Source organism: Mirounga angustirostris, unplaced genomic scaffold, assembly GCF_029215605.1.
Source record: "Mirounga angustirostris isolate CCGP_5_RB_7025 unplaced genomic scaffold, mMirAng1.0.hap1 SCAF_4, whole genome shotgun sequence".
Classification (NCBI taxonomy): domain Eukaryota; kingdom Metazoa; phylum Chordata; class Mammalia; order Carnivora; family Phocidae; genus Mirounga; species Mirounga angustirostris.
The window spans coordinates 11543282-11564775 of NW_026991712.1; the positions used below are offsets into that span (position 1 = coordinate 11543282).

General features: G+C 52.1%; 1 protein-coding gene across 10 annotated transcripts in view; it reads left to right on the forward strand.

Moving 5' to 3' along the window:
- ASAP1 (ArfGAP with SH3 domain, ankyrin repeat and PH domain 1) overlaps window positions 1–21222 on the forward strand; it is a 348641-nt gene extending 327419 nt beyond the window's left edge. For 9 of the 10 annotated variants that reach the window (XM_045895867.3, XM_064587867.1, XM_064587866.1 and 6 more), the window contains 5 exons: window positions 5128–5197; window positions 7369–7427; window positions 13278–13777; window positions 15993–16115; window positions 18597–21222. In XM_045895867.3, coding sequence (XP_045751823.1) covers window positions 5128–5197; window positions 7369–7427; window positions 13278–13777; window positions 15993–16115; window positions 18597–18671 — 827 coding nt within the window. In that variant the 3' untranslated portion in view covers window positions 18672–21222. Of the gene's footprint in view, window positions 1–5127; window positions 5198–7368; window positions 7428–13277; window positions 13778–15992; window positions 16116–17935; window positions 18572–18596 lie in introns of those variants that run through there. The other variant, XM_064587865.1, reaches the window with a different exon arrangement.
- Window positions 21223–21494: the final 272 nt, after the last annotated feature.

Below are 21494 nucleotides of genomic sequence, written 5' to 3' on the forward strand. Positions count from 1 at the left end.
GACCCTGTGCCATAGCCGGATTCTGACCCATCCTTACCACTTGGTAGCCTGGTGGCTTTCAGTGATTATTTTTGAATTGTTCCATACCTCAGTTTCTCCAGCTGTAAAATGGGGCTAGGCTAGTTAATAGTACTTACCTAATTTTTTTAAAGTTTTATTTAAGTAATCCTCTACACCCAACGTGGGGCTTGAACTCACAACCCCCGAGATCAAGAGCCGCACGCACCCCCCCCGGCCGAGCCAGCCGGGCACCCCGGTACTTAATCTAATTCTTAACCACAGTTCCACAAAGTAGGAAATGCTGGGACCTCAACTTTCAGGACACTGAGACGCAGGAAGATTCAATCACTTGCCCAAGTTCCCACAGCTGGTACTCAGGGAGCCAAGATCTGTCACCAGCCTGTGTGGCTGGGAGAGCCTGCACTCCTCCCCCTCTCCATGTTCTGCTGTGTTCTACATGTGATCGCTCCGTGATTCCTTGGCCATTCCCCATGTCAGCAGCTGTTTCTTTGCCCATGAAGCAAAGACGGGAAGAGGTAGCCGGGCAGGAAGGTACCCTCCGCCTGGCTGTGCCACCTCGTCCATCTGCAGCATGGAGCCCTGGTATGCAGGGAAGGCCGCTCCAGGCTTTCTCCCTGCCAGCACCAGTGTCCACGGCACCCGAAATAGCCCGGGCATCACATTACCCAAGTCCCGCTATTGTGATGAATTCAGCCATCTGTCTCAGGAGACTGCCTAGGCAGGCTTTTGATGAGAAAACAAGTAGGCTTATGGGCAGATTTGGGTTGTTTGGGGACTTTGATGTTTCAAGGGGCATGTCATTAAACCTCACCTCTGGAAATACATAATTTGTTTATAACCTACTTTTATAATAGGCCAACACATATTTTAACACAATTTAAGTAAAATTAATTAAGAAATGAGGACAAAGAGAGAATAAAGGTAACAAGGTAAAAGTCCAAGAGTGTGATCTCTTCGCAAAATGTGTAATATAAGATCACAGACAGTGGCTGGAAATAGACCACAGATTTGACACTGAGGTTTTTACAGGCAAGAGCAAAGAAAAAATACAACTAATTATCCAGTTTGTGGTGGCCATAAGATTAACCCTCTTGTCACGCTTGAGAGTCGTATAATTAATACCTAAGAGCAGCTCACCGCAGGACCTCCGTCCTTTGGCGGTATTCAGAGGAGTCTCGACAGCACACATCACGGGCAACCATAACATGCATTAAAAGAACATTCTGGAAGCCCAGGTTCTGATCTGGGTTCTACCAGTCCCAGGCTACATGACCTCTAGAAATCACATTCCTTATCTTTGGTCACTGGGATTTAAAATTGTATAAGCTTTTTTTTTTTTCTTTTAACTGTAGAACAGATAATAAGTGGAAAACTATACCACAGATTGGTTCCCTTCTATTTCAAGGCCAGAACTTCAGGTGAAAGACTCAGCATTTGAAATGTCTGATCCAAGGCATGCACGTCCGCTCATTGGAACAGTATTGGTTTATAAAAGAGCCTCTAGACAGAAATTCCTTGTTCTTCCCTTTTCTTGAGTTTCCCAGTACATTTTCATGTCCGCTCCCTGCCCCCCACCCCCTGCTTCCATTGTGCATGCTTATCTAGAAATTAATAACGGCTACGACCATTTGTAGAGTATTTCCCGTGTACCAGGCGCCGTGCGCTTGTTCATCCATCATTCAGCCGTCACAGCCATTGTGTACAATAGAGGTGGTCACTGTCTGAATTTTATCACTGGGGAAACTGAAGCACAGAGCAGTCAAATGCTTGTATAGAATCACAAATCCAGTCACTTCAGAGCTGGTGTATGAACTCACTTCAGACTCCAAGTCTCCTCTATTTATCCACTCTTCCAGAAGACTCCTGGAGCCTGTGTGTCATTCACTGCTGGGCCAGTGTCCTCCTCTCTGTCCACAGCCTCTTAGCCCGACATTTCTGACCCCGAGTCTTGGCCACAACTCCTTCACCTGCTGGCCCAGCATCTGTCCCCGGCTCTGTCTCACACACATCTCTTGTACACGCGAGTCCTTTTCCAGGTTGCACAAAGAGAGAAGAAATTGAACTGCTTCCGTGTTTCTACTCCTCCCTTGAATGCTATCCTTTTTTCAGAAATGTGTCTAAGTCACGCTTTTCTTCCTAGGCATGGCACGTGGCCTTTGCCTAGCCATGAGATTGCTGGGGTTCCTGTCTGCCAACCACAGAGACTTTCCCCTAGGTGTGGGGAAAATGAAGCCGTGGGCAGAGAGGCAGATGAGTCAGTGCTGCGGGCCCTGACGTCATTCCTCAGGAGCCTAGTGGCTACTGTGTGCCAGAGGCTGGGCTAGCAGGTGAGGTGACGACGATGTCCAAGGCACAGGCCCTGCCTTTGAGGTGCTCGCTCAGTGAGTAGGTCATCATCATTTCTGTTGCATTCCATCAGAGAGCTGTGAATAATAGTTTCCATTTGTGTCATGCTCGTGGCCCAGCACATACACTGTGCACTCCATAGTTTATCTTTTGTGATGCTCGTACCTATCTGGTGGAGTAGATGCTATTTTGTTTCCATTTTATAGATATGGGGACTGAGGCTTAGCAGAAAAAGCATTGTAGCCCAAGCTCATACCCACTGGGCGATGGTGGGGCTGAAGGTCAAACCCAGGCTTGTCTGGCTCCAAAATCTGCACCCTTAACCACTGCCCAATGATGAATGGTGGTAGGCTGACAGGAAGGAGGGAGTGGTTAAGTCTGGGTAGGGAAGAATTCCCAGAAGTTGACACTGGAGAGACTCTTTGCAGGTTGCATAGGCGTTCACCACGAGTGGGAGGGGTTTGGTGTTGCAGAGAGAAGGGACAGAGGGCCAAAGTTATGGAGGCAGAGAAAGACATTGTGTTTGGAGATGGAGAGTCACCTTGAGTGGCCAGAGAGCAGGGTTAAAGGAGGACACGGACATTTGGGCTCCAGGGTCAGGCCGCAGCCCCTGGGGTGATGGCTCATCTGTGTGACAGCAGAGTGGGTGGCCAGAAGCAGAGCGAGGGGCCAGTGTCCTCCTCTCTGCAGCCCAAATGGTCTCATAGTCGGTCCCACACGCAAGAGGGTTAAGAATCACTGGTTTGGAATGTTTTCTACCTGGAAAGGGAATTAACAGATGCAGTGGTTTACCCTAGCATAGAACTTCCTTTGATATTTTGATTGTTATGGCTCAATGAAGTCTGAGAGTGTGAGATCTGAGAGCCAATCCTAAGGACTCACGCTAAACACTGTGCTGAAAAGAAACGCCTACCTGAACGGCATTCACAGCTCGGAGGATTCCCTGAGAGGCTGCCGGAGGCATCCTTCAGTACCAGTGATGGCTCATGGAAATGTACCGGTGGTTGGAAGGAGTGTCTTACTAAAATAAAGCTATATTTGAAAATCATCGGCCCTGGTAACACCAGTTTAGCTCGTTTCTTCCTGCAGCAGTGTCCTAGAGTTACAGAAAGTTCTGTCCAGGAGGACCCCTGTCAGCCCTCGGCCATCCTCCCCCATCCGGGAGGTTCGGTGGGACGAGCGGTGATGGGGGGCTGGTTAGTACAGATCCTGGAGGCCGGCTGCTCGGCTCTGTATCCCAGCACGCACCCCTACCAGCTACTTGACCTTGGGCTTAGCTGTACCACTTTGTGTGTTTCTTCATATACAACATGGAGGGTACTTGGATTACGTACGTCATGGACCTCATCCCAGTGACGTACTTACCCCCTACCTCACTCCTAGTAGATGCTCAATGAACGGCGGTCGCTGTTATTGACGTTACCATCGGGGCATCAGGACGGGTAGTGACAAGGCTGTAGACCCGTGGTCAGGACTTCCGGTCAGGACTTCTGGGTAGACCAGGTAGCCGTGTGAACTGCAGGCACTTAACCTTGTTTCTTCATCTTTAAAATGAGGATAAGGACACCAGCTCTTCCTGTTGTGTGGAGTTGAGAAGCGCTTGGGCGGCCGTAGGTGCTGTGGCTCAGAGTTCAGTGCTTTGGCCAGTCCTGTCCTCTGCCCCTGCCCTCCTGTTCCTGATTCTCCTCAGCCAGCCCCTTCCCCAAGGCACCCGGGGGATCCTGTGGGTGTCCAGGCAGGGGAGGAAGGGGCTGGACTTTGCACAGCAGTCTTTGGAAGGGTGGGCAGGACATAAGCTGGAGCCCCAGAGACAGCTGTGCCCCTGCAGGGTCCAGGGGTTCCTCCTGGGCGCCTGGCAGCACGGGGCTCTGTGCTCCTCCCACTGTGGGATGGGTCCCACAGCAGTTATTCTCACCCGTCTCTCTGCCTTCTCCCGGACAAAGAGCACGTATGTGGTTTTGCGGCCCCCCGCCACCCCCGATTAGAAAGTTCTTCACTGTTCAGGTGCCTCGTCCCCCAGTGAGGACGTTCCCTGCTCCTCTTACCAGTGAGGTTTTGACAGCGTTTCCTTTCCATAGCACACAACCCTGTTCACCGTTGACCTCACTCCACATTATCAGTCTAGTTTGTACACGTACATTGCCCAGGCCAGATCAGAAACCTGGCAAGAGCAGAGACATTTGATTTGCTTTGGGGCCTTCTGCTCTCCATCCACGCCTTGCACCTAGTTGGTACTTAGTAAATGCTAAGGTCTGAGTGAGTGATGGCAAGAGTGACTGAGAGTCTCGCCCCGCAGATGGCCAGTTATCACCATCCTACTGAACAGCATCCATACAGACACAGTTTGTGGGTTGTGTATTCTGAGTCTGGCTGCCAGGCCTAGTCTGGCATTGCAACCTCTGGGTGAATTTGAGGTTTTACTCTTCTTTCCCTGCGCCCAAGCTAAGGACAAGATCCTGAGCCAATGGGACATCCCCAAAGTCCTGTGATCTTATAGGCTTTGTCTGGGGGTGGGCTGTTCATCTTTTTGACATCGTCCTTGAATACAAAAAAAAAAAAACACCAAAAACAAAACAAAACATACTGTCAGAGCCCAAAATGGTGCTAGTTTTGTTTCAAAGTTACAAATGCATACCATTCTAGTTCGAGACTTTTCAGTTCCTTTCTGGAACCAGAGGGGTGCCTGTCTGCCACGTCCTGAGTCCCCGTATTCCATTCCCCTGCCTAAAGATGCAACTTGACATCTGATTTTCCCTGTAGGTAACGATGTGGGTCCATCATCATCAAGTAAGACCACAAACAAGTTTGAGGGACTGTCTCAGCAATCAAGGTAAGCTGCCTTCATGTTTCTCCCTCAGCTGGGATCATAGTTCACTCTCCGGAATTCTAGAAAGGAGTGTTGGTGGCAGTCTGCTCAAAGTGTGGCCCGTCCCTGATCGTGAGGAGAAACGAAACGTGGACTGTCAGTATGCACCCGTCCGTCAGGCCCCCATGACAAGCCACTGTCCCCCGGCACGTTGGCAGGCCGGGCTGTCCAGTGCCAGGTTCTCCCCCATTCCAGTTCCCAGTGGGGACTGGCCTCACTTCCCTCATGTCAGAGTCTACCAGAATGAGGTTGTATTTTTCATTTTTTAATTAAGTAGCTTTGTTTTGTTACTCTTGACTCCTTTTTGCAGACTTGAGAATGAAAGCAGTTCTCAGGAAATCTGACAGCCCAGAGATTTTCAGACATAAAAATAGGACTCTTTCCAAGTGCCCCGTTTGTATGATTTTCTTAGGCTAGGCTAAAAGCAGCATCCCTTCCTTCCATCCTTTCACAGAAATGGGTCTTTGGAAGATCTTCTGTGGGCAACATTTATGCAGTACCAACGCAAAGAATATTCTCTAGAGGCCCGATCTGAGATAAAGACACAAAGAGCCACTTACAGTCCCAAAACCTTAGGGAGAAGGAGTCAGCTGGTGTGTGGGGGGTGCTTTCCAGAGTTTATCAAAGAGCAAAACAAAGTTCTCATTTATTTTAATGCCACTGTCCTATTTAGTCTTTACAACTTTGTCAGATAGGCCGATTACTATTTCCTCCATCGTATAGACGAGGGAGCGGCCCCGAGAACTTGAGAGGTGAAGTGGTGGCAGATGTCGGAGCTGGACTCAACCTACTTGTCCTCCAGACTCCACGTCCCGTCGTCCCCTCCCCTTGGGTCCCAACTTCCACCCAGGGGGTTGGGGGGCCGGGCTCAGACTGCAGTTCCGGCGTCTTCTTCCAGAGGGGGAGAATGTCTGATAGGTGGAGAGTGCCCACAAAATGCTTTTTAAGCAGAATCAAGCCACGTGCACACAGCAGCGACCTCGTGTTCCTTTGCAGAGGAAGCAGCCCAGGCCCATGGGTGTTCAGTGTTGACCCTGGGCCTTGGTCAGGAACCAGCGTCGTGCTCACGTCAGTAATCGGCAGGTGTGCTTCCCTGAGAACATGCCGAGGCCGGACGTGAGAAACACACGCTCCAGAGGGGTTCACCGCTTCTGGATTCGCAGGGACATTATGTCCATGGCCCGGGGGCAATAGGATTTCACAAGAGCTGAGGAGAGAGTGGTTAGGAGGTGACAGCACGTGCATTTCATCTTCTTTGACTCTGTTTTGTTCGTTTGGTTTGGCTTTCCCTGTTCCTTTAAACGCAGTTAGGAGAGAAAGAGGGGAAAGCCAATTCTTGGGACATCATAGGACACAAGAGGACAAACGAGAGATTCAGAGGGGCTCTTGGCACGGAGGACTCCGGTGCTCGGCTGCTGTTCCTCCTTGAGGCTGCAGGCCCTGGCGTCCTCTGAGAATAGCTCCAGCCTCTTGCTAAAGGAGCACCGCGGCAGCCGCGGCCCTGGCATGTCAGTGGTGGCAGGGGAACGGGGAGGAACCCTGGGTTATTCAGACCCCGTGGGATGGACTTCCTATTCCCGAGACTTGGGTGTGTTTCCCTACTCGTTTGGTAAGTGCTCCAAGCGGAGGGAAAGCCTGGAGGTCTGAGACCCAAGCTTTCTGCTCTGGTGCTGCGGGGGACACGGGAGCTCTGGCATCAAACAGAGCGAGGTCTCCATTTACATCTCCTCCCTGGCCAGCCTTGGGGCTGAAACGCCCCAGACTTCAGTGTCCTCCCCTGGAAGTGGGGGTGGCAAGAGTTAGGGTGAGAGATAGAATCCCACGAGGAGACGGCTTCCATGTGGTCCCCCGGGGCCATGCTCCACCGGGCGCTCACACATTTTACCTCTGAGGACAGGTTTCGAGGGGAAGAGGTGGTGGCTTTATCATTCACAGAGCTGGCCTGTTCACCCTTTCCTGGGTCCTCCCCAGCCAGGCAGATTTTGAATAGTGGAAAACAGACTGTAATCTGTTAAAGAAATTTTGAAAGGGTTTTTAGAGAACTCAGCATAACTCTTGTGATTTCTTTGAATATTAGATCACTTAATGATATTACAGCATTTTGAGATCCTTAATTATTCTTATTTATTAATTAGCACCAGCTCTGCAAAGACTGCCCTTGGTCCAAGAGTTCTTCCTAAACTACCTCAGAAAGGTAAGATTTCTCTTTCTCGTGTTCATGTAATTAGACTGTCATGGTACCCTCCAAGGGGACAGTTGTCTCTGTCTCTCTAGTTCTTGGCTTGATCCCAGATGCCTAAAGCAGCACCTAGCATGGAGTACGTGCCCAATAAGTATCTGTTCAACGAAGAAAGATATTTATAAACTCAGTTTTTGTGATTAGCAAAACACCATACTTCTCCCAAAAAACCACTGTCCTTTTCTAGAAGATGTTATCATCCCTGGGTCTGGGGATACCATTCTTTCTCTTCTTGCAAACACAGTCCAAGTACCACCTCTGCCACTCACTTGCCAAGTGGCCTGGGCAGGGGACTCGGAAGCTTCCCGAAGCCTCAGATTCCTCACCTGTAAACGTGGGCAGGAATACCTGCTTCATGAGGTTTTATGAGGGCGAAATGAGATCATGCTTCAGAAAGCCCCTCGCTTTCTGTGGCACAGAAATCCTTCCCTGGGACAGCATCCATCATGCAAAGTAGAGATCCTCATGCTCTGAGAAGTACAAGAAAGCAGTGTTTCCCTGCCAAGCAAAGACACTCGGTTCTTTGACCAAATCTTCCTGGATCCTGATCGAGCTTTTCATCCGTAAGACCAGCATGTCCGTTGTCTTATCTGCTCCCTCTTCTTTGTTGCCGGCTCCAGCTTGGGAGCTGAGAACATCCACAGCCGCCTTTGGTTCATCCTGTCCATCCTCACTTAGGTCCGCAAGGCCACAGGGCCCACGCTAGGTGCAGATGGGGTTCAGAGGACTTGTGGCCGCTCCATGGGTTTCAGTTAGTACTGAGGGCAAGACCTTTGACCCCAGAAGTCAAAGTTAGGGATTTGTGGTGGGAGGCTGGGATCCACCCCTCTCCCGAGGTCTTCAGGAAAGTGGCATATTTGGAGGAGCACTGACTGGGCTTCTGTGTCCTACAATAAAAGGTAGCTGCCGGTTCATTCTCCATGGAACACAGAGGAAGCTTCCCCCGGATTTACTGAGTCTTTATCTCAAGTCATTGTTTTCTTCTTTTAACCTCTGCCCAAAGGGCTGTCCTGGTCCCAGAGAAGTTTGAGGTGTTTCCGGAGCACTGTTCCCACTTGTCTACGATCTGCCCCGATTCAGCCCTGTGCTCTTCCCCCATCGACCACACGTTACCTCTGGTTCCTTCCACCTGCCTGTCCAGCTCCCTTCTTCTTGCTCCCAAACCACAGCGATTCTTAGCCCCACCGCCCCCACCCCTGTGGCCATTGCCACTTTCTCACTGTCCCTCAGCAAGGATCCTGAGCCAGCATCATCTCTCCTAACGCTCTTCCTCCTCTTCCGCACCGCTCCTGTGCCGGTTCTGCTCGCTTGACCCGCGCTGGGCTGGCTCCACACACCTGCACATGATGGAGAAGCAGAGTGAGGACGGCGGCTCTGCTCTGCTTCCTGTCTGCTGAGCTCACGTGGTCCTCTGAGGCTGCCTGGAGCCCTCCATCTGCAGGATCCATGACTTGCCCCTGCCCTCCCTAGTCCCCGTCTCCTTCACACCTTCTCTGTTCTCGAAACGACTTCGCTTCTGTGTTCTCAGTGAACAGGATGTGAGCCCCCGCCCCCGCACCTCACCCTCACGGCCCACCACATGCCCCTGCCTGCCTGCACGTGGCGCCCAGGAAGTGGCCTGCCATGTCCTCAGGTGGGCCCCATGCTTCTGCACCAGCCCCGCCCCTCCCCGCCTCGGGGATGGCACCCTGGCATGTGCCGTTCACCCTGAGCCATTCCACCAGAAGCCAGCGTGCTGTGAGCATCCCAGCCGGGCCGTCTCCCTCCAACCACCACCTCATTATACTGCTCTCATTCTTTTCTCTTGCTGTCTCTTTTTAGTGGATTTGAAATTGCCCATAATAAACATAGACAAAAATATTTTTATTTATTTATTTGGCAGAAATAGCGAGAGCAGGAACACAAGCGGGGGGGGAGTGGGAGAGGGAGAAGCAGGCTTCCCTCCGAGCAGGGAGCCCGATGCGGGGCTCGATCCCAGGACCCTGGGATCATGACCCGAGCCGAAGGCAGACACTTAACAACTGAGCCACCCAGGTGCCCCAGACAAAAATACTGTAAAACACAGAATAGTATAATACAGACTTCTCCACCTCACCCCCAGATGCTCATCACCCATCTCCAACAATGATCAGGTCATACCTGAGCTTGTTCTGTTTCCCGCCCCCAGTCAGTCTGTAGCAGATGTGGACCTCGTACCACTTACACACACTGCATACTGTTACCACATCTCAGATGCTTTATCATATTTTGAAAATCCAAAATTTCTTAATACCTTAAAATACCCAGTTTACGTTTCTGATTGTCTCATAAACACCTTTTCTCTTTAACAAATTGTTCAAATCAAGATTGAATGTAATAAGGTCTGGTTCATTCAGCCTTTTAGGTTTCTTAGGCTAAAGGTCTCCGTGCATCTCTCCCCCTTTCTGGTAACACATAATGTTGGAGGAACTGGGTTATTCGTCCTAGTAGATTTTTCCAGTTTAGATTTTGCATCCCCATGCGGTTGTTAAACATGTTCCTCTGTCCTCCACATGTCAGTCAGAAGTTGGATCCTGAGGCCCCATCAGATACAAGCTCAAGCTTTGGCAGAACTGCTTCCTGGGTGGTGGTGGTATTCTGTCAAGAGGTAGATGCTGACTGATTGTCTCTTTATGTGAAGTGTGCAGCTGTTTGCACTCAAAGCCCAGACCCATTCACCCATCCTCTGTTAGAACCACTGCACGGTGGGGCGCCTGGGTGGCTCAGTGGGCTAAGCGTCTGCCTTCGGCTCAGGTCATGATCCCAGGGTCCTGAGATCGAGCCCCGCATCAGGCTCCTGGCTCAGCGGGAAGCCTGCTTCTCCCTCTCCCTCTGCCTACTGCTCTGCCCGCTTGTGCTCTGTCTCTCTATCTCTGTGTCTCAAATGAACAATAAAGAAAATCTTTAAAAAAAAAAAACCACTGCATGAGGCCACTGGCCAGGGCTCAAGTCCGGCCCTGTGTTACACCGCTCTCTCCAGCATCCCCTCTGGTTGGGAATCGGGGCCAGACTTTCGCACAGTTTTTCTCCCTCTGCCTCCTCTTCTTCAATTATGTTCTTAGAAGCCGTTCTCAGGAGTGGAATGATGATGGCCAAGGGAAGAGCGTTTTAGTAGGCTGTACTCTGGGTGGTAGTGCCTTTCAAAGGAGCGTGTCCCCTTGCCTTCCACCCAGTCCTGCCTGCGCACCGCAGCTACACCATCTCCCAGGTTTTTGTAGGGAGTGGGGGTCGGGCTGGAAATTCCTGATCCTTTCTTGTTCCTAATGGGCCTCGCTCCAGCGGTGTACTCTCTGTGTTCCAGCTTTGGGGGAAAGTTGGCTTGTCAGCCCTTCAGAGTTAAAAAGGCAGTTCAGAAAGGGCTTTTTTTCTTTTTTTTTAAGATTTTATTTATTTGATAGAGAGCAGGAGAGCACAGGCAGAGGGAGAGGCAGAGGGAGAGGGAGAAGCAGGCTCCCCTGCTGAGCGGGGAGCCCAACGTGGGACACAATCCCAGGATGGTGACCTGAGCTGAAGACCGATGCTTAACCGACTGAGCCACCCAGGCAACCCTAGAAAGGACTTTTAATTGGAGAGGGGAAAACACAAAACCAGCTTGGAAATCAAATAGACAAAGGCCGGGCAAGCTTCCCTAGAGGAGACACTCTTTTCTTATTTTGTTTCTACCTATTATAAAAGCACATGTATTCATTCTAGAAGATTTTTAAAAATACAGATAATCAAAGAGAAGAAAAGCACAAACCACCCGCCATCCCATACCACCCAACGTACACAATTTGGTATATCCTTTCTACTGTACTTTTTTTGCTTTAGGTTTCGATTTAAGCTGGGGTGCTTTTTTCACATGATACATCAGAAACATTTTCCATCACAGATGACTTTTACTGGCCGCGTAGTGTTCCACCGTCTGGTGCGGTGAAGTGTGACGGAGGCCCTGTCATTGCGCAGCCACACGGGGTGCAGCCTTTCCACTGTGAACGGCGCCATGCTGAGCTTTGAGGCGCAAGCATCATGCCCGGCTCCGGTCCTTCTTAAGGGATCAGTTCCTTGAACCGGACTTGAGCGCTTCGGGGTTCTGTCCACCCAGCACTTGCAGTTTCTGTTCCCCCGTCGGCGGCGCATAGCAAGGCTGGCCAGCCCCGCTGCCCCGGGGAGTTCCCCCAGCTCCCCGTTCACTGCCTGCCTTAGACTTCACTTTTCCCAGTTTGTGACTTGTAGGAGAGGACTCTGTGAGCGGAGCCACGTCAGCTGAAGGTCAGGGGCCAGCCTGTGAGCTGGGACGCGGCCAAGCAGGGCACAAGCAGAAGCCGCCACGGTACAGCTGTGTCAGTTTGCTGTATCGGGGTTCATCTTGTCTTTCTTTCTTTTTTGTTTTTAATGGACTGTAAGACTATCTTTCTGAATATATTGTCCTTCTAGAATAAAATTCTTGGTGTGCCTTAGTCAGCGGTTTCCTTGCTGAATGCATACTCCGTGCTTGGCCTCTATACCAGGAGCCATAGTTCCAAGAATAAGTAAAAGTACAAATCCTGGCCTCAAAGAACCCTGCCCGGCAGTAGTGGTAATACTCTGATGAGATACTTAGAGCCAAGGCCCTGTTAGGAAATTCTTTACCTGTATTAAGTCACGTTTTAGAGATAAAGAAGGTGAGGCACAGGGAGGTTGTATCATTTACCCAAGAGCACACAGCAAGTTAAGTACATGGTGGAGCTGGTCTTGGAGACATGTCCTTAGTGTCCTAGGTCCCACCGAAAGAGCTGTGCAAAGAGCTGTGGGGATGGTTCCACAGACGAGCATCCCCACACGGTGCAGACTGACACAGCCATGGCCATACAGAGAATAGGGAGGACCTGCCTAGCACATTCTCCCGAACATATTAAGTGGGCAAGAAACGAAGTTGCAGACAAAGTATGTGTTGTAATCCACGTATGGGATTAAGTACATGTGGTGTATCACCAAAATGTAGCAGAGGTTCCCTCAGAGGGGTGGGGGAGGTGGCAGAGGAGAGACCTTTGACCTCTTACATAGTATAGGAATCCTAGGGACACGGGGAATTCATAATGAATTCTGATAGAGCTCCAGAACGGGACAGAACGCAACATTAAATATTACGTACTGCTGGGCGCCTGGGTGGCTCAGTCGGTTAAGCGTCTGCCTTCAGCTCAGGTCGTGATCCTGAGGTCCTGGGATCGAGTTCCGCATTGGGCTCCCTTGCTCAGTGGGAAGCCTGCTTCTCCCTCTGCCCTCTGCCCACTCCCCCGCTCGTGCTCTCTCTCTCTCTCTCAAATGAATAAATAAAATCTTTAAAGAAAAAAATTATGTACTGCCGCTAGAGGAATTTTATTGACCTGGCAAATACTCTTGCAAAAGCAGTATTTAGATAAAAGCAGATCAAAGTTTTATGTATGGAAAGCATGTGGAAGAGTCCGGAAGGAAGTATGGCACATTTAGGGGATAGGCTTGTGGGAAACCTAACTCTATACTTCTGATTTTCTGTAACCTGTTTGTATTCCAGTCATGTTGTGTTGTTTTGTTTTTAATTCTGGGATAGTGTGGACATCCCATTCTTACATGACTGAGGCATGAAATCACATATGGTCATGTGGACGCCTTCCAGGCCTCCAGCTTCTATCCTGTAAGAACAGGCAGTGCCCACCTGTGCCCCTGGGTCTGGCCCCAAAGCAGGCACTCACTCTCCACTGGTCCTCCCGGTGACTGAAGGAGGGGGCAGCGCTCCCCCACCCCAGGGCCCCCTCCAGTGACCTCCGTCCCTGTGCTTGCTTCCCACAGTGGCACTAAGGAAAACAGAAACCAGCCATCACCTCTCCCTAGACAAAGCCAGCAGCCCGCCCGAGATCTTCCAGAAGTCCTCGCAGTTGGCAGAGCTACCACAGAAGCCACCACCTGGAGACCTGCCCCCGAAGCCCGCAGAACTGGCTCCCAAACCCCAGATCGGAGATTTGCCACCGAAGCCAGGAGAACTGCCCCCCAAGCCCCAGCTGGGCGACCTGCCCCCCAAGCCCCAGCTGGCAGACTTACCTCCCAAGCCGCAGATGAAGGACCTGCCTCCCAAACCGCAGCTGGGAGACCTGTTGGCCAAGTCCCAGACCGGAGAGGTCTCCCCCAAGGCCCAGCAGCCCCCCGACGTCACCCAGAAGTCGCACCCAGCGGATCTCTCCCCAAACGTGCAGTCCCGAGACACCATCCAAAAGCAAGCGTCCGAAGACTCCAATGACCTCACGCCCACCCTGCCAGAGACGCCTGTACCGCTGCCCAGGAAAATCAATACGGTGAGTAGAGGCCAGTTTTGAGGCTTTTGCAAACCCCCTGCCGCGCCCCGAAACCCAGCGGGAGGGTACGTGCGCCCGCAACACAGAAAAATCGCAAGCTTGTTCACCTGCACCGGCTGTGGTTCCGGCGGCGGGCAGAGCTGAGCCCAGTGGGTAGGGACGCGGGCGCTGGACTCCAGCAGGCGGGCTGCACGACCTGCTGTCACTGCATGACCTGGGCCCGTTACTTCTCTGGGCCTCCGTGCCCTTGGACACAGAAAGGAGCTGGAGCAGCAGCTGAGCTCACAGGCAGTAAGTGCGGTGACCGAGGAACGGCACCGAACAGACGCTCAGCAAGGGGTCACCCTTGTCTTAAAGCCGGGAGGATGACACTTTTCCTTTCTCAGAGTCACAGGAAGGCAGGTTCCCTCTCGGGGGTCTGAGAATCGTCCACTCAGTTCTCACTGCATCTTCCCGGAGGGACTGGAGGCTAAGCCCCAAGAGACTGGTGCAGGCAGAATGCGGTTGAAGTCCCACATTCCCTCCTTTTCATGAAATGCTTTCTGCTCTAAAATATATCGATTTTATTTTAATATAAAAATGGTTTTTTTGGGCGCCTGGGTGGCTCGGTTGAGCGACTGCCTTCGGCTCAGGTCATGATCCTGGAGTCCCGGGATCGAGTCCCGCATCGGGCTCCCTGCTCGGCGGGGAGTCTGCTTCTCCCTCTGACCCTTCCCCCTCTCATGTGCTCTCTCTCTCTCTCTCTCTCTCTCTCTCTCTCATTCTCTCTCTCAAATAAATAAAATCTTTAAAAAAAAAAAAAGTTTTTTTCCCAAGAAACCCTTTTTTGGACAGGTGCTCCCGGAGGATTCAGTGGCCATTGGTCCTGCCCACGGCTGCACCCCAGCGGGGGCACTGGCTTCCCAGACTGAGGGAGCCCGGTTAATGAGGGAACTGAAAGGGCCCCCGCTCCGCACCACAGTTCTGCCCCCGCTCGTTATAAAAATAGCATTGCCGTAGAGTGTGGCACCTGCATGCTAAAGGAGGGGTCGGGAAAACACCCATTCTCCCACAGGCTGGAGGGCACCGTATTCAGTGTGGCAGGTGCTCGTCACGAGGGCACTGTCCCGGGAGCCCAGGCGCCCCAGGATGGCCTTGTGCAGGATCCCGGCTCATGCTCTGCACTTGACAGTGGTTTTGTGCCCTCATTTAATCCTCCCCATGATCAGTGTTCCCCTGCGGGCCTTGGAGCTAAGACAACTAAGGCTTGCACTGCTGCGGTTCCTCCGGCCAGCACTGCCCTGGGACGGGCCGCAGAAAGGAGCGGGGGGACTGAGGGAGACACTGGGGCACAGAGAGAACTCACTGGACCCAAAACGTGGAGAAACGCAGCTCGCTTTTTTTTAATACTAATTATTGAATGAGCTAGGCACCAGAAACCTCCTTTAGAAGAGGATTTCTCTATTCCCATCTTCCTATTTGCAAAGAACCAGAAGTCCGACAGATAAAAGTGCAAGTGAAAACTGATCGTGAATTAGAACATTTTGGGGAGGGGCGCCTGGGTGGCTCAGTGGGTTAAGCGTCTGCCTTCGGCTCAGGTCATGAGCTCAGGGTCCTGGAATCGAGTCCCACATCGGGCTCCCTACTCTGCAGGGAGCATGCTTCTCCCTCTCCCACTCCCCCTGCTTGTGTTCCCTCTCTCGCTGTGTCTCTCTCAAATAAATAAAATCTTAAAAAAAAAACCAAAAAAACATTTTGGGGAACTGCCTGGAATCCTCCCACCCCAGGCCGCCGCCCTGTTTAACCAGCATGTGCTGACTTAGTACTTTGCGTGAGGGGACTGAGAAATTTGTTTATGCTGTGCATTCAGTATGCAGAAGCTGCACATTTTTCTTTACATCATGTTTCCCAAGACCATTTTTAGACTCTGGTGTCATCTCTGCAAGCTGCTGTTGGGGGTGGGGGAGGGCAGGGTGCCTCAGGGGTTTTGGTGGGGCTGGATTTCGATCCCCACCCATAGTCTGCCCTCCCGTGAACATGATGGGCAGCGTGCCCTCCCGAATGCCAGGCTCCGTCCTAGTGCTCGGGGAAGAGAGAGGGAGCACCCAGCACCTGGGCACCTGGCAGATGGGCCTCCCCCTTGACAGAGGAGAAATTGAGGCGCAGTGAGGTTAAATCACGCTCCCAAGGTCAGTGTGTCCTTTATTCCCGCTGAAGCCCCGTTTCTGTCTTGAAGGGGAAAAACAAGGTGAGACGAGTGAAGACCATCTACGACTGCCAGGCGGACAATGACGATGAGCTCACCTTCATGGAGGGGGAGGTGATCGTCGTCACAGGGGAAGAGGACCAGGAGTGGTGGGTACGTACCCTGCCGGCCGCTTCATGCACCCCCAGCGTTCTCGCTGGCTGTCTTCCCTCACCACGGTCATGCTAGAGACGCAGCCGCAGAGCTTTGAAACGGGGTTGGGAGGATTAACGTGTGCCTGGGCTTGCCCCTCGTGCTCGCACAACCTGTGAGCCGCAGGTTTTTTTGGATGTGAGGCCAAAGCTCGGGCAGGCTAAGCATGTGACACAGCTGGGAGGCAGGCAGGCAAGATTCTGAAGCATCTCTGAGCCCAGAGCCTGAAGCGCAGGGTGCATAGAGGGTTTGCAAAAGCCTCAAAACTGGCCTCTACTCACCATTGCACGCCGTCCTCAGGCTCCAGCCTTCCTTCACCGAGGCTGCAGTCTGTCTTTGTCGAGTGGGGCATGATACCTTCCTCACTTGACTTCAGAGGAGTAGATGAAAAATGTCTGTAACAATCCCTTTTACGTGAAAACTTGCTGCCCAGGTGTCTGGAAGGAAAGGCCTCATTGTCCTCACAATGATGGTGAGGTGGCCGTGTGCAGATTCTCAGTGACAAGAAGGGCAGCCCAGTGGGCCTGTGATGTTCCGGCTGCGTCGGGAGTGAGGCTCCTGGGACAGCCGGCAGGCCAGGGGCGTCGTGGGTGGTGGCCTCACGTCTCTCCTGGCTGAGTGTTTCCCAGCATCAGCGTGGGGATTCTGCTCCCTTGGCAGCTGTGTGCCACCAGCCCAGAGGGACCCCGTCCTGTCTGCTGAGAAAGGGACCTGTGGTTCACAGTTGAGCCAGCAGAGCCTGCTCGGGCCCAGAAACACACATGCACGTACACACACATACACATACGTACAGGTGTGCATGCACCTTTAGCTTTTCTTTCTTTGGGCCTGGAGAGTGCCTCCAGACTCTTGATCACAGCCGTGGGGATTCTGCTTGGACCGAAGCAGGGCTCTCGGGCAGGGGCAGTTTTGCCCTCCAGGGACCCTCGGCAGTGTCAGAGTTTTGATTGTCAGGACCCAGGAAGGGGGTGCCCTGAGCTCTGGCCAATGGAAGCCAGGGATGCTTGGGAGAACAGAAGCACTGGCCCAGAATATGCGGGGTGCTGAAGCTGAGACGCCCCGAAGGAAGTGATGAGGCCTCTTTTTCTCTCTTTCGGGGAGGGACAAGCTGGGGGTGGCCCCCGTGGCCCCTCCTGCCTCTGTTAGGGTTGGGCCTGCTCCTGGTGGGGAGCCTGCTCCAGAGTCACATTAGAATCATGACAAGGAGATGGGCTCTGAAGACCCTGGCGTGAGTCGCTGAGTCGTTCTCTGGCCTTGGCTAAGGCATGTCCCTTCCATAAGCCTGATTCCTGTTCAGAAATGGCACAGGAGTAACCCCGCCTCCCAAGGATGTCCCGAAAACTCACTTGGGGATACACAGGCAGTGACCAGATCCTTTGCTAAGAAACCTGTGACGACAGCAGACACCCAGAGGGGGTAGGTGGGAAGTTTTCACTGGCGCCTCTGCCATCGTCCTCGGCGAAAATTCTGTGTGCCATCGGCACGTCTGCCGAGCCAGACCTAAAAACGATGATTTCCGATTCACAAACCTGCTCACGTGCAGGACACCAACCGCCTAAGGCCCCCTGAGGCGGGTAAGCCAGGTCTGCAGTCAGTTCCACCCCAGCATGAGAGAAGCGGCCCAAGGTCACAGGCCTGGCGGTTCAGGGAAGCAGCCCGGGCGAGCCCGCACCCCCGCTCCAGCCACCGCGGACGCCGCGGGTGCTTTACGGGTGGAGATGGAGAGGAGAGCTGGCCCGGCTCCTAAAGCCCCCTCCTCTCTCTGCGTTTGTCATCTGAAGCCAGGCGCGTGTCCTGCTCTTTCTGTCGAAGGCTCGCGATGGGATTCTCTTTAACGCGACGAGTGTCAGTCTAACGGAGGTCATCGGGAAGTTCTCGCCGGGCACTGTGGTCACGGGCTCGGGCAGCGGACCGTGGAGTTGCCCTCACCGTCTCCTTCTCCCACAGCAACCAGGAAACAAGTTCTCCCAGAGCAGCCTTTCCCATCCGTGTGACGTTTTATGTAATCTCAGCACAGGCCTGAGAGGAAAGGGTATTTTAGCCCCGTTTTACAGACAAGAGGCCCAGCCAGGTTTGTCTGAGGTCGCTCAGCAGGAAAGGCAGTTGTGCACCCCGTGAAGAGCACGGACTCTGGAGTCTGCAGCCTGCGTGAGGCCACGGGCAGGTTCTTCCACGCGTCGGGGGGAGTGGACCCTCGGGGTAGAAGCTGAGCGTCCCAGGAAGCGCTCCCTCACAGGGTGGCCGAGTGTGCGCGGAGCGGGCTGCACCTTCTGTCGTTAGTTGTTCTGTTACGATTGCGTGTAGTCCCCCAAAGAGTGGGGGAGGGTCAGCGTGCCTTTAGCCCCGGGCCTGTGGGCCGAGTCCACGGGGACCGTGACCCACGGGGCTTGTCCGTGGGCAGCTGCCGGCCTCCCGCCTGACGACTCTCTCTTCTCCCTACAGATTGGGCATATCGAAGGACAGCCTGAAAGGAAGGGGGTCTTCCCAGTGTCCTTTGTTCACATCCTGTCTGACTAGCAAAAAGCAGAACCTTCAGATCGTCCACATCCTCACGCAGGACTGCTGCCTCCACGTAACCCCGTGCACACGTCTGTAAATAGCTGCTACAGAACGGGAGAGTCCCGGAGGGGCCACCTCAGGAGGGGATAAGGTGTGTGTAAATACCCTGTGGGCTTCTGCCCTCGCCAGTGTTGGGGGGGGCCCTGGGACCCGGCGCGCCTTCCTGGTCTGCCACGGCCGTCCCCGGCATCTCGCACTTCCGCCTCTGTGCTGTTGTCCCAGCAGACAGACGAAACCAGGAATCTAGGAACTGCTGGCTTTGCCAGTAAGAGTGTCTCCAGCAGCCGTTGAAAGGCGGAGAATCCACCCTGTGTCCCTAACGAAACAGTATTCTCAATTGTGTTACTGCAAATGCAACATTAGCGAAGAGGGGGTTCTGTTTTCCAGGTGAAACTTAGCTCCACGGCAGACCAGCCTGTAGTTTATCTGTGTACACAGTTTACAGCTACAAAAACCGACTTGGGTATTTATTACAGAGAAGTGCTTGGTTCAATGTAAGTGTTACTCCTTCAGCAAAATAGTCACCCACCCAACACCTTTGTGGCATCTTCCGGTCCCTGCAGCCTCGTGCAGGTTAGGCCAGGTGGGTGTATACTGTCTTCTGGTGAGGAGTGCCCGCCCCTGAGATATTACCTCATTATGCAAAACTAACATATCCTTCACGACTATTTTGACAAAAGCTTAAGACACACCTGATGAAGCTCAACTTCCAGGAACCGAGGACCGCCAGGAAACATTAGCCTCTACATTATGCATGCATTTAGAAGCTTACCCGAAATCTGCCTTTTATAAAGGAATAGTATGGACAAGTGGAACTGTACATTTTTTAACTTGATCGCCATTAAAGCAGAAATTATAAGGTTGCAACAATATCTGTTTCTAGTCAGTCATTCGGCTTTCTCAAAGTGTGAAGTTCCGTCTCCTCTTCTGAATTAGCGTCCTTCACGTGTGTTAAAGCCCCGAACACATCAATTTTAATTATTTTCTTAGTTTGGCCCTTGATCAGTTCAAACGGGTAAAAAGATGATTCACGAAGATGAAAAAATTTAAAAGTCGGCCCTTCACCCTGTTTCCCCACCACAGCATCCAGATGCTGAAGGCAGTCTCTCCTTCATCCATGCTCTCGATTCTGCCCCCGTCATAGGCGAGCTTGCTGGTCTGAAGCTCTGTTCGTAGACACGGTACTGGCAGGCCAGGTCACAGCCAGGCGCTCGGCCTCCACCACGCGTGGCGCTCTGAGCCTCCCTCCGTGTCCGCCTGTCCGGGCCCTGTCCGTCCGTCCGACCGCTAGGACGCCAGCCCCATCGGTCCGGGTAGCTGCCCTGCCCGATCAGCGGGGCTGCTCTCTGGATTCCGAGGCCCCCGGGTCCTGCTCAAACGGCTCTGTGGGCAACCACACAGAAAGCTGGTATCGCCAAGCGCATAACCTCGGCGATAAGAGAGGAAGGTTCATTTCGCAGAAGTACAGCTCCCCACCGAACCCCTAGGAAAAACCCTCTTTCGTAGAGTCTCCGTGCTCAGTGAATATTCATCTAGTTCTGCTTAAGCGAGTACTACGAAAACTTTGAATAACCACCTAGTAAGTAAACCTTGCATGACAGACCTGCAACACAACTTCTCAGCTGTTCCTGGAAAGTGAGTTTAAGCAGTTGCTGCCCGGGGCCGGGGCTGCGGGGGGCAGGGGGGTGCCCTGCGAGCCCCGCATGGAGGCGAGTGTCTAGAGCCCCTGCTCACTGGCCGCACTTGTGTCAGGACAGGAAGTCGCCGTCCGAAGTGACCTGGAGTCCTGGTTCATTCAAGTACACATTTTTAGTTGCATTAAAGAACTCTTCGTTTCTGTGGCCTACAGTATTTTCAGCTGATCTCAAAATAAACTGGTTTTCTAAAAAACTCAAAACCTAGATGTCTAAAATTACATGGAGTCATTGTCTGTTCTTTTTCTTCCTTTGCAACCACTTACACAAACATATTTTTAGTACCTTTTCCACCCCCCTTCTGGCTTTGTTTTTGTTTTCCATGAGGAATTTGAGTTCTCTCTAATCCAGCTTAGTGTGGGACATAGGAAAGCTAGGTATGAATGCCTTTGGTGATCTTGGTCGAGTGTGAATCTGATGTTGTTCTTAAACTCAGTGAGCCATGATCTGCAATTTTGTACATGATAATAGTATTTTGAAGGTATGGAACCTTATTAAAAAAAAAAGTAATTAGTTCTTTTTTTCCCCCAGAGGGGAAAGTTACGTTCTGCAAATAGTCTGTGTCTTATTTTACTGTTGAACAGCAATTGCTATTTATTTTTTTATTGCCTAAACTTTTACATGTCGTGTAGGAATCCCATAGTGCCACCAGGCAAATTCCAAACTCTCATCTGGACGTTACCGCCAGACATCAGTATGCTTGTCGTTTCACATGTATTTAATGTGACCGGTTTTCAGTACTGTATGTGTTAATTTCTACTTTTTTTAATATTTAAAATTGCTTTTAAATAAACATACTCTCAGTTGATCCCAAACATCTGAAATCAAGCCATTTTGTGAGTCGTCCACTATATTCCATTTGGTGAGAATCAAGACTCCACTTGGCTTTGCTCTGGGGGGACAGATAACACAGGTCAGTCCAGCTCCTGTGTCAAAGCTCGCTCTGGATACATACAAATGTCCATCGCTTTCCTCAGCTTACAAAACATAGACCTCAGGGCACCTGGGCGGCTCAGTCGTTAAGCGTCTGCCTTCGGCTCGGGTCATGGTCTCAGGGTCCTGGGATCGAGCCCCGCATCGGGCTCCC